The sequence below is a fragment of the Glandiceps talaboti genome, chromosome 14, assembly GCF_964340395.1.
Source record: "Glandiceps talaboti chromosome 14, keGlaTala1.1, whole genome shotgun sequence".
In the NCBI taxonomy this organism is placed as follows: Eukaryota; Metazoa; Hemichordata; class Enteropneusta; family Spengelidae; genus Glandiceps; species Glandiceps talaboti.
This window is the reverse complement of record NC_135562.1, coordinates 24348834-24365870: the sequence shown is the minus strand read 5'-3', so window position 1 is coordinate 24365870 and position 17037 is coordinate 24348834. Positions and strand designations below refer to the sequence as shown.

Below are 17037 nucleotides of genomic sequence, written 5' to 3'. Positions count from 1 at the left end.
TTTTTGAAGCTTGGAAATATTACCTCAAAGGCTTTGAATAACCTAAACTTTACCTTAATAGAAGCAAAAAACTGGCATATAGCCTTGTCTGAAATGTGGTACATGTAAATATTTGTTCCCCTCGTTCCCCCCCCCCCACCCCATCATATCCCAGTCTCAAGCTCTTCCCCTCGTACTGTCAAGATGCTATCAAAGTATATTTCAAAAGTCTTTCAAAAGTATCTGAAAGGGTCTGAATAGTCTCAAAATTGACTTTTCAGAGTTAAAAACCTCCAATGCTTCCAGGGGGAGACCCTCTAGGACCCCCATAAGAGATGTACATATTCCCTTCTCGAGCTTTCCTCCTACCTTTCACTGTCAAGATGCTATTAAACTCCTTTCAGAATATATTTACCCTGTGTAGTCAATAATTATAAGTGCTAACCCGGGATCTTATAAAGTAGATGCAAGACAGTCAAGCAGTCCACACTGAGTCAAGATAAAAAAAACCTGTCATATGAATATTATATATGGGGTGGGGGTAGGGGTGATCATGTTTTAGAATTAATTAAGTGATAGGGGGTCAGCCTGTTTTTGGTTGTACAGATAGGGAGGTCAGTGACTTTTTGTCAGCCTGATTTAAGAATCCCCCCCCCCCCCCCGAGAAACTGACCGGTCACTAAATCATTTGAATATTAATCTTGATATCACACATGTTTCAGTAAATCATTTGAATATTACTCTTGATATTACTTGTTTCAGTAAATCATTTGAATATTACTCTTGATATTACTTGTTTCAGTAAATCATTTGAATATTAATCTTGATATTACTTGTGTTTCATTATGGGGCAAAACAACTAACCAGTTTCTTTTGTTAAAACTCATTTTTTCGTTATTTTGGACAAATGAAATGTAAGAAAGACAGGTCTTTGTAGTTGACACAAACCAACAGCACTCTCCTAAACATTGATGTCTCATAATCTGTCGCTGTCAAAAGTGACGGCCATGTTTGAGTCCTTCTCCTTTCTGATTGGTTGCTTGCAATGACTTGTAAACAATATGGTTGCATTACATCCATATCTAACTATACAGCATATTAAACACACACTTCTCTTTCCTATAAACTCATATACATTATTGTTATCAGTGAGAGATGGTATGTGAATCATAAATAGTAGCTTCCTCAAAAGTTATGAGTTGTAAGTTATCAGATAGCAGTAAAATGTGCATATTTATGTTGTTATTTGGAACATATCCGATATGACTGCTAGTGTTGCATGAAACAGGAAAGGGAAGTTGATGGAGTGATATAATTTTAAGCGATGCTGTGTAGGGGCTTTTCCCATACAGGTTGCTATGGTAGTAATGAGTTCCACACACTTACTTTGTGTATCAATGTTAATGTCAATGTCTATTAAGGCAGAACATTCTTCCAAAGTCACTATAAATGGATATTACTCACTTCTAAATCATTTTCTGGTGGTGGGGACGGATTATTCCTCCTTCCTCTACCTGTACTTCGTCTAGTATTTCCACGATTCCTCCCCCGTCCATTTTCCTCTGTCTTGACAACCGACTCATTTTGAAGAACTGCCAATTGATTTTCAGCTGGAGTAAAAAAAAAGGATCATGTAAAACAAGTCTTCATAGAAGAAATAACCCCCACCCCCCTCAAATGTGACTGAATGGAGACATGATTTCAGTGAAATTAGTGGCAACAAATACATACTACAAAGTGTCTGTGATAATGAAGGGAATTGCTGAATTTCAGGAACTGAACCTGGAGATCCAGGTCTAGGTCAAAGGTCAATGTCTAACAAGAAAATGGAATATACGGGTAGACATTTTGATTCAATCTCCATGTATTCACATGTTTGAGTTAATTGGTAAATCAGTCGGATCGCAAGCCTGCGGAAATGGTTGGCAAGATCAAAGGAATCAATTTGAAAATAACTGCCACACTGAACCCTCACTCACACTAAACTAAAAGATTTCAAAAGAGCATTTTTGATATTTCTAAGAAAGATACCAGCTCGAAACTTTCACAATATCTTTACAATAGTACCTTCTTCATGTGTCGAATTTTTTACGAAGTTTTACTGTAACAGTCATTTAGAAAATGTGATTCTGCTATCACGAGTTCAGAGGATGGACCTGAGTTTCATGCACAAAAAATATGATAAATAAGTTCAAATTCTATTTTCACATGTCTTCAAAAACAGAACTGTATGGTCTCCTGAATCCGAGGCTCGAAACAACAGAGAAAATCGACAACAAAATCGACCCTCCATCACAAGCCTGGCACTAGAAGCGAACGCGCTAAATAGGTCAACCTTGCAATTTTATGATGTCATACTCTGACTTGTTCCAACAGTGGAGATTGCAAGTTTATATATAATGTCGGTTAGAATAGGATTGGTGAAAGAAATCCCACCAAAGAAATACTCTTTGATGTACAGATTTTTTTTGGTGTACTTGATATATATCTGTGTAATCAAATGCGTTACAGTTGTAATTATAACCTTTATTCAACAAGTCATTGAGAATGACAAAGTCCCCGCTATGATTGGGTTTTAAGGAATTATCAATACTCTGATCACGCAACAACACTTGTGAACCTAAATCAAACAGACTTAGATATGTTGTGTCTGCTTGTTGGACATGGAACATGCCTAAAACAATAAAGGATGGGTCGGGTATAGGGGATCATATCATGACGAAAATGGATATGCACATGTATGTCATAGAACACTGTCCTAATACCAACTTTGAATGAGATCTGTTCAAGCATGTCTGAGTTATGGCTTTGGACATGGAAAATTCACAAACAAAATGGCTGCTAGGTGGCCATATTGGATCGTATCATGACAACAAATGGATATGCACATGTATGTCATAGAACACTGTCCTAATACCAACTTTGAATGAGATCTGTTCAAGCATGTCTGAGTTATGGCTTTGGTCATAGAAAAATCGAAGACAAAATGGCTGCCAGGTGGCCATATTGGATCGTATCACAACAACAATGAATATGCACATGTATGTCATAGAACACTGTCCTAATACCAACTTTGAATGAGATCTGTTAAAGTATGTCTGAGTTATGGCTTTGGACATGGAAATTTCGCAAACAAAATGGCTGCCAGGCAGCCATATTGGATCGTATCACGATGAAAATGGATATGCACATGTATGTCATAGAACACTGTCCTTATGCCAACTTTGAATGAGATCTGTTCAAGCATGTCTGAGTTATGGCTTTGGACATGGAAAATTCACAAACAAAATGGCTGCTAGGCGGCCATATTGGATCGTATCACGATGAAAATGGATATGCACATGTATGTCATAGAACAAGTTCATGGGCAATATTCATAAAAAAACAATAAGGTACGCACAAAATTCAGTAAATCTTTTCACGAACATGACGGTATATATTCAAAATTTATTGTGATGGACACATGAACGTAATATTGTAAAAGTCCTGGGTTAACAGTAAATCTTTGAGGAAGATTATCATACAATTGTGTGACTCTCAAAGCAGCAATCACGGTTAGACTTTCTTTTTGTTTTTTGCACGGTCGACAAACTAACAGTACAACTTACAAGCTCACGCTTGGCGGCCATGGTAGGGCCACGAAATGCTGTTGAATTTCCGGGTTGCAGAAGTGCAGTTTGACTTTTATATCATCGAATAACGGGATTTGTTTTATATATTCTAAAACAACAACTAATTTTTTATGTTTCTCAGTACAGTAACATTCCTAAATGATGGGGTTGAGTTGAGAAATCGCAATGTTCGGCAACATGTGGCGTGATGTCAGTAGATAAACATAGAGACGCAAGTGATGAATGTATTCAGTTATTCGTAACCCGAAATTTCGTTATATAAATGTCGTTTTTCCTAAAAATTTTGAAGAAACAAAATGTTTTTAGGTGACTTCTAAATCAATCAATCAAATCAAACGATATATTAATGCGAGACAAGCTTTAGTTTTTAATTTGTTTTTGTGGGCAATGTTCGAATTCGACTGACGAATCCTGCGACTCGAATCTAGCACGATCACCAGCCAGACGAAAACGGTCGACATGTTTGTTGACTAGCCGAGAAGTGCATCAGGAACTTGTGAGGCAGTCCGAATAAATAGATGTAAAATGGAATGTAAAATGCACAGGAAAGAAAATCTTTTTGTTTCGTTATTTTTTTCACAATGAAGATTACACGTAAATGGTCGTAGATTGGGCTCATGAATAACGGAAAATAGGTGTTTACTTTTTATTGCCTACAACCTAAAGTACATGAATATGCATTGAGACTTATGAATATTCACCGTAGTACATCGTAACTACTAGTAGCTACTTGTCTTTACTCGTTACGATGCGTAATTACGATGTTTTTGATTTTGATGTCGCCCCTTACTCAAAGTCTAGTGGACTGATTTCCAATATGGCATCGATCACAAGGCTCATTAACATATTATTTTTTTTAAATTACAAAAAAAAAATCTTCAAAAATAGAAAAGAAGATGTACTGACTTGAAATTAACAAATCTGAGTAAGCTACCCTCTGCGCATCAAAAAATTGAAAATGACACAGAACAAATCTGAATAGCCTTCCCCCAAGGAACATGCACACCAAATATCGAAGTACTCTGATTGTCACTTTTGGAGAAGATGATGAAAATAAAAAAAGTTGACAGACAAACCATGATCACATCCCTCTATACCTATACCAACCTATACCTAAAGCTTACGCATTCAGCTTTTGCTGACAGCGGAGCTAAAAAACTATGGTAACAGGCTTTTTTTTGGACAAGGGTGCTTTCTTAGGTGTATGTATGTGCTAAATTATATGGAATTTTAAGAGTGCATGATACTGCTTAATTACTGAGTATCGTTCATTACCTAAAATCATTAATTATGCAAATTTTTTATTAAAACTGTAAGCTATATCAACAAATTTTAAAGTATGTTAGGGCAGTTCTCAGAGTCAGACCCGTACAGAGTACATAAAACTACACTATGATACAATACTGCAATCCACAAACTATTAGTTCCACGACACGAAGTATGAAAGACAGCGTGAACTTTAAATTTGACACAGACACAGTTGTAAAAGTTTGATACAAATTTTGTGTTGCTGAGGAGAACTATTAATTCAGTATACACCAAGATAATAGTTTATTCTTGTAAGATGCCTTACGTGTGAACAATGTTCACCCCAGACAAAGCTTCAAAGAGCATGTAGTGAACTGTATATTCACAAAATGCATTCGATCCCATAACGAAGCTCAAAAAAAAGTTTCAGTATTAGTGAGAATGAAATGGTGATGTGGCAGTATGAATTTATCTACGTGAAGTTTTCAGCATAGACTACTGTCCACCGATGTGGTCTATTTAATCATCGCTTCGCCCATGAGGTGCTTCACCTGTGCTTCACTGTAATGTAATGTAATGGCTGTGCTTTCGATGGAAACCCTTTTTAAATTCTAACGACGTCTGTTAATAAGTAACAAATCACGTGGATAAGTAATAATAATATCACATCGTTTCTAAACTACCCAAGACGTGCTCTCTCAACATCAGGAAATGGTCATGGGACACATGAAACTGTTGAAATGTTTTGCATACAAAGGGTCATACTCAAATTTCACACGTCACAATACACAGAGATTTAGAACTTGAAGGTACAATCAGAACTGAATAAATCCACGATGCCTTGTTCTACAACTTCGAAGCAAAGATGACAACAGTACGTTTGCAATCAGTAAGCCCCATTTGTCTCCTGATAATGACGCATCCCCAGTGACGGATACATCCAAAAAAAAATCCTTCTCAAGTGTCAAATATGGCGTCAAATACGCACGAATAACACGTTAATGCGACCTCTGGTATGTACGAAATTATATTGAAATTGAAGTATATATTCTTAATATATGTCTAATTACCGAAAATCATTAATTATGCAAATTATTCATTAAGGCTGTAAGGTACATCAACAAATTTTATAGGACAAATGTATGTTGTTATGTTTAATGAATACACTAAATTATATTGAAATTGAAGTATGCAGTCTTAAGATATTGCTTAATTAGTTGATTTGCATTGATATGCAAATTTCCCTAATTAACATGAACAGATCTCACTCAAAAACTAATCAGGTCTAGCCATTACTCCAAACATTATATGTATCAAATTTCATTATAATTGAACTAGCCGTTTTTAAGAAAATGATGACACACACAGACACACACATACATACACACAGACAGACAGACAGACAGACATACATACATACATAGACAGACAGACAGACAGACACAGACAGACATCCCCCTTTTAATACCTCCCGTACCCTCACAGGAGGTAAAAATTGAAATGCCAAAAATATGGGTAGGTTGAACAGCTTTTTTATTTTTTCTGGCCTAATTTGCATATCACTGATGAGATCATTATATGCTTCATATTTCTTCTACACACCCTCAGATGCACTGCACAACCGACATTTGTAATGATTGCCGTAATTTGTAATAAACCAAAATTTGTAATAAAATTGCCGACATTTGTAATAAATTGCCGATATTTGTAATAAACTGACGACATCATAATAAATTCTGTGAACGACAATTGTAATAAAAATAGCCGATATTTGTAATAAATTTAAGAAAAAAATTGTGTAATAAACCTGCCGAAATTTGTAATAAAAAAAAAGTTAAGGGGGTTCCTCTCTGACTTTCAAAGAAATGGAGTTACTCATTCAAACTTAGAAGGGATATACAATATCGTCATTACAGGTTTCCTAGAATTAATTTACAACAATTATGTCAGCCACTTGGCCCTTTGAGTCTTTGTCAATCAATCAACTATTCAATCAATCAATCAATCAACCAGTCAATTTTTCAATCATTCATTAATAAGTCTACTTATCTACCTATCTACTTACTTACCTACTAGTACCTACATTATATACCCAGCAGTACTCATGTACCAACCCATCAGTTCAAGTCATAACTTGATCAACACGTCGTGCTTTATTGAACGAATGTTGTTAAATTGACTTACATTTTTTAGCCTGATAGGAGGCGATCAGGCTAAAAAATGTAAACATGTACCAAGAAGGTCAATTCAGGCAAAATAACGAAGGTAAAATAGCAATGAACGATTAGCCGACATCTACATCGGATTTTAATCAGATTGATATCACACCAAAGTCTAGTAGCACACACACCAGTTTCCAGTTTCGATTATTGTTGGTCTGTGAACTAAGTGTACTTATGTATAAAAAGAAACATAATCGCTTGCCAATATTTGTCTGATGGTTTTATTAACACAAGCCTATGGCAGGCCAACCAACGATAAACTCTGATATGTAAAGAAAGAAGTTTGGATTTGAATCATTGAAGTAAATACATAACAATATAGTTCTGTATCCATTTTTGGTGCTAAACACCGACGCAAAACTTATAAGTTATTACACAGGGAATTTTAATAACATTTCTTAGATTCAAGTGACTGTTTAATTTGTTGAAATCTAGGATTGGTGAAGATGAGGCATTGATTGTAAATGTTATTGTCAGTTTTACTTCAAATGTCGTTACAAATGTCGGCAATTGTATTACAAATGTCGTCAATGTTATTATAAATGTCATTAGTTTATTACAAATGTCAGCAATTTTATTACAAATGTCAATTTTATTACAAATGTCGATAGTTTATTACAAATGTCGGGAATGTTATTACAAATGTAGTTAGTTTATTACAAATGTCGGCAATATTATTACAAATGTCGTTATTTTTATTACAAATGTCGGCAATGTTATTACAAATGTCGTGAGTTCATTACAAATGTTGGCAATTGTATTACAAATGTTGGCAATGTTATTACAAATGTCGGCAATTTTATTACAATAGTTTGAAATAAAATGATGAACCTATAGTGCACAGCTCACTAAACCATGCACAAATGTCAGCAATTTTATTACAAATGTCATTAGTTTATTACAAATGTCGGCAATTTTATTACAAATGTCGGCAATTTTATTACAAACTTATGTCGTCAGTTTATTACAAATGATGGCAATTTTATTACAAGTTTTCGACAACTTTATTACAAGAGTAATCATAATTGGTACAAGTCTCTGTAAATATTCAAAAAAAGTTGTAATGTTATATATAGTGGCCACAACAACATTTGGCTCTGCGATTATAAAACATTCAACAAGTCCAAAATTGAAATATACAAAATAATGATTTAATTGAAATGGAGATAGGATTTGGGAGATGTTATTCTCCCTTTTTTCTGTCTTTCATCTAAATCAGAACTCATGAACTCATTCCCGGCTCTACTGGTCAACTATCCCTGAAATCCCTTCGATATCAGATTTAAAATGATGAACTACTACCTATAGTGCACAGCTCACTAAACCATGCACATCCTCGAAAACGCCACTAAATTGAATAGCTTGATGAAGAATAGAAAATCACTGTAATGATATGAAAGGGGCTGCTGTACTCAAACACCGAAGGTATAAGTCAAATCAATTCATTCAGTGGCGGCGGCGAATCTCACAAGTTCAATGTAAATATCACGCGAAGAAATATTTTCTAATATATTCTGTCGAATTGCAAGTATCTCCGGCAACTTGCAAAAATATAACAAAACTCCGCTAAGAATTGCAAAGTGTACATTCATTCATTCATTCATTCACCCAACCAGCCATTAATTAATTAATTTGTTCGTTCGTTCGTTCGTTCATTCATTCATTCATTCATTCACTCACCCATCCATCCATACATCCAGCCATCCATTCATTAATTAGTTTGTTCAAATGAATGGCATCCACTTAATTAATTAAATTGTTCGTTCATTCATTCATTCATTCCTCTATTCATTCATTTATTTGTTTGTTAATTCGTTTGTTTGTTTGTTCAATCATTCTTACACTTCCTCATCACAAACATACATACATACATACATACATACATACATGTACATATATAATACGGATTGATTGAAACAATAATAACTTGGTTAATTAATTATCATATTAATCAATTAACACCCTTAAGAATGTTCCAACCAAATTTCAGACTGATCTGCCCAGTTGTTCTTTAGTTTAAATTTTTTTACCAAAAAATTACATTTTTTGACCCAAATCATTTTGATTTGATCAACAAAATATCATGGCAATCAGTCCGGCAGTTTTTGACTTTAAGTTGTTCACACACACACACACACACACACACACACACACACACACACACACACACACACAGCCAAACCGACACTTTGACATACCTATAGCACTACTGAACCTTATCCGTTCAGTTGTGCTAAAAACAGTTTTTCAAGTTTGTATAAGATATATAGAATATACCCTAAATCAAACCTAGTGAAAGTCTGGACCTTTAACCTCATCATAACTCTTGACCTCAAACTTACCCTCATTTGGCAGTGCTGCTAATTGATATGTAGTAGTAGTTGTAGGTAATGCTGTAGCCGATGTATTCAATGTGGTGCCACTATTGACATAAGAACCATAACCTTGTGAACTATAGTATTGGTATGATGGTGTCTGACCATAACCTGGATAGCTTGTACCATAATCAATACCCTACAGTGCAATAGCATAGTCAATCATTGATAAATGACAATTCTTCAATGTACCACTAAATATTAACTTCAAAAGAGACAACATATGTGACTTTTAAAGTTTATTGTCAGAGCTCATCTACATCTTCAAGTTCAATGTCTACATCCTACACCTATCCTTGATCACCAAACACGAATTTGTTTGTTTGTGTGGTCTTTAAAATGATATCTTTAATCTTGGTATCCATATTGACAAGTAAATAAACTGATGTGGTCAAAATGTTAACTTTGCCTCTTGGACTGATCTCTTGCTTGGTCCAATCCAATCTGATTAAAATCTGATGTTGTGAAAGTGGCTAGATGTCTTTATTTACCTCTATTTCCATCATGTTGTTACATTTGTTTTATTCCAGGTGATCGCTGCCATCCGAAATCTGACCCTGTGTAATAGACAATCCCCTTCGAATCTCAAGGATCTTGTAAGGTTTCTACAACCAATCAGCACACTTCTTTCAAAATTAGTTAGAGTCTCCGTACGCATTGACCTTCACGTGTTGTGTAAGGGTACTTCATTTGCTTGTTTTTTTTCAATTTCTACACTGCACGCTGCAGCTGCCACCATGACACTCACCCTGATTGGCTACTCAAAAGTGTGAGATCATTGAGATTCAGACGGGATTGTCTATTAAACAGGGTCAGATTTCAGATGGCAGCGATTTCCTGGAACAAAACGAATGTCACAACACGATGGAAATAGAGGTAAACAAGTCATTGAGAATGACATAGTCCCCGCTATGATTGGGTTTTAAGGAACTGGCAGTTTATGTTGTCATTTTCTTGATATCACTACTCTGATCACGCAACAACACTTGTGAACCTAAATCAAACAGACTTAGATATGTTGTGTCTGCTTGTTGGACATGGAACATGCCTACTCTTCAAGATGACATGATGGAATAAACCATTCAACAATAAAAGATGGGTCGGGTATGGGGGGAGGGGGGACCTGTTCAAGCATGTCTGAGTTATGGCTTTGGACATGGAAAATTTGCATATAAAATGGCTGCCAGGCAGCCATATTGGATTGTATCACAACAACAATGAATATGCACATGTATGTCACAGAACACTGTCCTAATACCAACTTTGAATGAGATCTGTTCAAGCATGTTCGAGTTATGGCTTTGGACATGGAAAATTTGCAAATAAAATGGCTGCCAGGCGGCCATATTGGATCGTGTCACGATGAAAATGGATATGCACATGTATAGCATACAACACTGTCCTAATACCAACTTTGAATGAGATCTGTTCAAGCATGTCTGAGTTATGGCTTTGGACATGGAAAATTTGCAAACAAAATGGCTGCTAGGCAGCCATATTGGATCGTATCATGATAACAATGAATATGCACATGTATGTCATAGAACACTGTCCTAATACCAACTTTGAATGAGATCTGTTAAAGCATGTCTGAGTTATGGCTTTAGACAGGGAAAATTCGCAAACAAAATGGCTGCTAGGCAGCCATATTGGATCGTATCATAAAACAAATTGACGTGCATATGTATGCCATAGCAAGTTGCCCCTGTACCAAGTTTGGAAAAAATCGGTCCAGGCATCTCCAAGAAACGGCTGCGGACGGACGGACGGATGCACGCACGCACGGACAGACGGAACCCAATCCATAAGTCCCCGTTCCAGACTTCGTCCGCGGGGACTAAAAAAAGATATCTAGCCACAATCAGATTGAGTCCAATCCATTCTTCTAATCTCTAAAATAGTCCAATCTATTCGTTTATATCTAAAATAGTCCTACATTCTAGTCTAATCTCTAACTTGGTCTTACCTACTGGTCTAATCTCCAACTTAATCCTATCTTCTAGTCTAATCTCTAAGTTGGTCCTATCTACCAGTCTAATCTCTAAATTGGTCCTACCTACTGGTCTAATCTCTGAATTAGTCCTACCTACTGGTCTAAACTCTAAGTTAGTCCTACCTACTGGTCTAATCTCTAAGTTAGTCCTATATACTGGTCTAATCTCTAAGTAAGTCCTACCTACTGGTCTAATATCTAAGTTAGTCCTACCTACTGGTCAAATTTCTAAGTTAGTCCTACCTACTGGTCTAATCTCTAAGTTAGTCCTACCTACTGGTCTAATCTCTAAGTTAGTCCTACCTACTAGTCTAATCTCTGAGTTGGTCCTACCTACTGGTCTAATCTCTGAGTTAGTCCTACCTACTGGTCTAATCTCTGAGTTAGTCCTACCTACTGGTCTAATCTCTAAGTTAGTCCTACCTACTGGTCTAATCTCTAAGTTAGTCCTACCTACTAGTCTAATCTCTGAGTTGGTCCTACCTACTGGTCTAATCTCTGAGTTAGTCATACCTACTGGTCTAATCTCTGAGTTAGTCCTACCTACTGGTCTAATCTCTAAGTTAGTCCTACCTACTGGTCTAATCTCTTAGTTAGTCCTACCTACTAGTCAAATCTCTAAGTTAGTCCTACCTACTGGTCTAATCTCTGAGTTAGTCCTACCTACTGGTCAAATCTCTAAGTTAGTCCTACCTACTAGTCTAATCTCTGAGTTAGTCCTACCTACTGGTCTAATCTCTGAGTTGGTCCTACCTACTGGTCTAATCTCTGAGTTAGTCCTACCTACTGGTCTAATCTCTGAGTTAGTCCTACCTACTGGTCTAATCTCTGAGTTGGTCCTACCTACTGGTCTAATCTCTGAGTTAGTCCTACCTACTGGTCTAATCTCTAAGTTAGTCTCACCTACTAGTCTAATCTCTAAATTAGTCGTACCTACTGGTCTAATCTCTAAATTAGTCGTACCTACTGGTCTAATCTCTAAATTAGTCCAACCTACTGGTCTAATCTCTAAGTTAGTCCTACCTACTGGCCTAATCTCTAAGTTAGTCCTACCTACTGGTCTAATCTCTAAGTTAGTCCCCTACCTACTGGTCTTATCTCTAAGTTAGTCCTAGCTACTAGTCTAATCTCTAAATTAGTCCAACCTACTGGTCTAATCTCTAAGTTAGTCCTACCTACTGGCCTAATCTCTAAGTTAGTCCTACCTACTGGTCTAATCTCTAAGTTAGTCCCCTACCTACTGGTCTTATCTCTAAGTTAGTCCTACCTACTGGTCTAATTTCTAAATTAGTCCAACCTACTGGTCTAATCTCTGAGTTAGTCTCACCTACTGGTCTAATCTCTAAGTTGGTCCTACCTACTGGTCTAATCTCTAAGTTAGTCCTACCTACTGGTCTAATCTCTGAGTTAGTCCTACCTACTGGTCTAATCTCTAAGTTGGTCCTACCTACTGGTCTAATCTCTGAGTTGGTCCTACCTACTGGTCTAATCTCTGAGTTGGTCCTACCTACTGGTCTAATCTCTAAGTTAGTCCTACCTACTAGTCTAATCTCTGAGTTGGTCCTACCTACTGGTCTAATCTCTGAGTTAGTCATACCTACTGGTCTAATCTCTGAGTTAGTCCTACCTACTGGTCTAATCTCTAAGTTAGTCCTACCTACTGGTCTAATCTCTTAGTTAGTCCTACCTACTAGTCAAATCTCTAAGTTAGTCCTACCTACTGGTCTAATCTCTGAGTTAGTCCTACCTACTGGTCAAATCTCTAAGTTAGTCCTACCTACTAGTCTAATCTCTGAGTTAGTCCTACCTACTGGTCTAATCTCTGAGTTGGTCCTACCTACTGGTCTAATCTCTGAGTTAGTCCTACCTACTGGTCTAATCTCTGAGTTAGTCCTACCTACTGGTCTAATCTCTGAGTTGGTCCTACCTACTGGTCTAATCTCTGAGTTAGTCCTACCTACTGGTCTAATCTCTAAGTTAGTCTCACCTACTAGTCTAATCTCTAAATTAGTCGTACCTACTGGTCTAATCTCTAAATTAGTCGTACCTACTGGTCTAATCTCTAAATTAGTCCAACCTACTGGTCTAATCTCTAAGTTAGTCCTACCTACTGGCCTAATCTCTAAGTTAGTCCTACCTACTGGTCTAATCTCTAAGTTAGTCCCCTACCTACTGGTCTTATCTCTAAGTTAGTCCTAGCTACTAGTCTAATCTCTAAATTAGTCCAACCTACTGGTCTAATCTCTAAGTTAGTCCTACCTACTGGCCTAATCTCTAAGTTAGTCCTACCTACTGGTCTAATCTCTAAGTTAGTCCCCTACCTACTGGTCTTATCTCTAAGTTAGTCCTACCTACTGGTCTAATTTCTAAATTAGTCCAACCTACTGGTCTAATCTCTGAGTTAGTCTCACCTACTGGTCTAATCTCTAAGTTGGTCCTACCTACTGGTCTAATCTCTAAGTTAGTCCTACCTACTGGTCTAATCTCTGAGTTAGTCCTACCTACTGGTCTAATCTCTAAGTTGGTCCTACCTACTGGTCTAATCTCTGAGTTGGTCCTACCTACTGGTCTAATCTCTGAGTTGGTCCTACCTACTGGTCTAATCTCTAAATTAGTCGTACCTACTGGTCTAATCTCTGAGTTAGTCCTACCTACTGGTCTAATCACTAAATTAGTCGTACCTACTGGTCTAATCTCTGAGTTAGTCCTACCTACTGGTCTAATCACTAAATTAGTCGTACCTACTGGTCTAATCTCTAAATTAGTCCTACCTACTGGTCTAATCTCTAAATTAGTCGTACCTACTGGTCTAATCTCTAAATTAGTCCAACCAACTGGTCTAATCTCTAAGTTAGTCCTACCTACTGGCCTAATCTCTAAGTTAGTCCTACCTACTGGTCTAATCTCTAAATTAGTCCTACCTACTGGCCTAATCTCTAAGTTAGTCCTACCTACTGGTCTAATCTCTAAATTAGTCGTACCTACTGGTCTAATCTCTAAATTAGTCCTACCTACTGGTCTAATCTCTAAATTAGTCGTACCGACTGGTCTAATCTCTAAATTAGTCCAACCAACTGGTCTAATCTCTAAGTTAGTGCTACCTACTGGCCTAATCTCTAAGTTAGTCCTACCTACTGGTCTAATCTCTAAATTAGTCCAACCTACTGGTCTAATCTCTAAGTTAGTCCTACCTACTGGTCTAATCTCTAAATTAGTCATACCTACTGGTCTAATCTCTAAATTAGTCCAACCTACTGGTCTAATCTCTAAATTAGTCGTACCTACTGGTCTAATCTCTAAATTAGTCGTACCTACTGGTCTTATCTCTAAGTTGGTCCTACCTACTGGTCTAATCTCTAAATTAGTCGTACCCACTGGTCTAATCTCTGAGTTAGTCCTACCTACTGGTCTAATCTCTAAATTAGTCGTACCTACTGGTCTAATCTCTAAATTAGTCCAACCTACTGGTCTAATCTCTAAGTTAGTCCTACCTACTGGTCTAATCTCTAAGTTAGTCCTACCTACTGGTCTAATCTCTGAGTTGGTCCTACCTACTGGTCTAATCTCTGAGTTGGTCCTACCTACTGGTCTAATCTCTGAGTTAGTCCTACCTACTGGTCTTATCTCTGAGTTAGTCTCACCTACTAGGCTAATCTCTAAGTTAGTCCTACCTACTGGTATAATCAGTAAATTAGTCCTACCTACTGGTCTAATCTCTGAGTTAGTCCGACCTACTGGTCTAATCTCTGAGTTGGTCCTACCTAATGGTCTAATCTCTGAGTTGGTCCTACCTACTGGTCTAATCTCTGAGTTGGTCCTACCTACTGGTCTAATCTCTGAGTTAGTCGTACCTACTGGCCTAATCTCTGAGTTAGTCCTACCTACTGGTCTAATCTCTGAGTTGATCCTACCTACTGGTCTAATCTCTAAGTTAGTCCTACCTACTGGTCTAATCTCTAAGTTAGTCCTACCTACTGGTCTAATCTCTAAATTAGTCATACCTACTGGTCTAATCTCTGAGTTAGTCCTACCTACTGGTCTAATCTCTAAGTTAGTCCTACCTACTGGTCTAATCTCTAAATTAGTCCTACATACTGGTCTAATCTCTGAGTTAGTCGTACCTACTGGTCTAATCTCTAAGTTAGTCCTACATACTGGTCTAATCTCTGAGTTAGTCATACCTACTGGTCTAATCTCTAAGTTAGACTTACCTACTTGTCTAATCTCTAAGTTAGTCCTACCTACTGGTCTAATCTCTAAGTTAGTCCTACCTACTGGTCTAATCTCTAAGTTAGTCCTACCTACTGGTCTAATCTCTAAGTTAGTCCTACCTACTGGTCTAATCTCTTAGTTAGTCCTACCTACTAGTCTAATCTCTAAATTAGTCGTACCTACTGGTCTAATCTCTGAGTTAGTCCTACCTACTGGTCTAATCTCTAAGTTAGTAATACCTACTGGTCTAATCTCTGAGTTAGTCCTACCTACTGGTCTAATCTCTAAGTTAGTCCTACCTACTGGTATAATCAGTAAATTAGTCCTACCTACTGGTCTAATCTCTGAGTTAGTCCTACCTACTTGTCTAATGTCTGAGTTGGTCTAACCTACTAGTCCTACCTACTGGTCTAATCTCTAAGTTAGTCCTACCTACTGGTCTAATCTCTAAATTAGTCCTACCTACTGGTCTAATCTCTGAGTTAGTCCTACCTACTGGTCTAATCTCTAAGTTAGTCATACCTAATGGTCTAATCTCTAAGTTAGTCCTACCTACTGGTCTAATCTCTTAGTTAGTCCTACCTACTAGTCTAATCTCTAAATTAGTCGTACCTACTGGTCTAATATCTAAGTTAGTCCTACCTACTGGTGAAATCTCTAAGTTAGTCCTACCTACTGGTCTAATCTCTGAGTTAGTCTTTCCTACTGGTCTAATCTCTAAATTAGTCCTACCTACTGGTCTAATCTCTGAGTTAGTCCTACCTACTGGTCTAATCTCTGAGTTAGTCCTACGTACTGGTCTAATCTCTGAGTTAGTCCTACCTACTGGTCTTATCTCTGAGTTCGTCCTACCTACTGGTCTAATCTCTGAGTTGGTCCTAGCTACTGGTCTAATCTCTGAGTTAGTCCTACCTACTGGTCTAATCTCTAAATTAGTCCTACCTACTGGTCTAATCTCTAAGTTAGTCCTACCTACTAGTCTAATCTCTAAATTAGTCGTACCTACTGGTCTAATCTCTAAGTTAGTAATACCTACTGGTCTAATCTCTGAGTTAGTCCTACCTACTGGTCTAATCTCTAAGTTAGTCTCACCTACTAGGCTAATCTCTAAGTTAGTCCTACCTACTGGTATAATCAGTAAATTAGTCCTACCTACTGGTCTAATCTCTGAGTTAGTCCTACCTACTTGTCTAATGTCTGAGTTGGTCTAACCTACTAGTCCTACCTACTGGTCTAATCTCTAAATTAGTCCTACCTACTGGTCTAATCTCTAAATTAGTCCTACCTACTGGTCTAATCTCTGAGTTAGTCCTACCTACTGGTCTAATCTCTAAGTTAGTCATACCTAATGGTCTAATCTCTAAGTTAGTCCTACC

At 37.2% G+C, this 17037-nt stretch overlaps 1 protein-coding gene across 9 annotated transcripts in view; it reads right to left on the bottom strand.

The window, feature by feature from the left end:
- The window catches only part of LOC144446048 (protein phosphatase EYA1-like), a 441648-nt gene that overhangs the window by 54335 nt on the left and 370276 nt on the right, over nt 1-17037 (bottom strand). For all 9 annotated transcript variants that reach the window (XM_078135730.1, XM_078135731.1, XM_078135735.1 and 6 more), the window contains 2 exons: nt 9424-9595; nt 1444-1589 (listed from right to left, as the gene is read on the bottom strand). In XM_078135730.1, coding sequence (XP_077991856.1) covers nt 1444-1589; nt 9424-9595 — 318 coding nt within the window. The remainder of the gene's footprint in view (nt 1-1443; nt 1590-9423; nt 9596-17037) is intronic.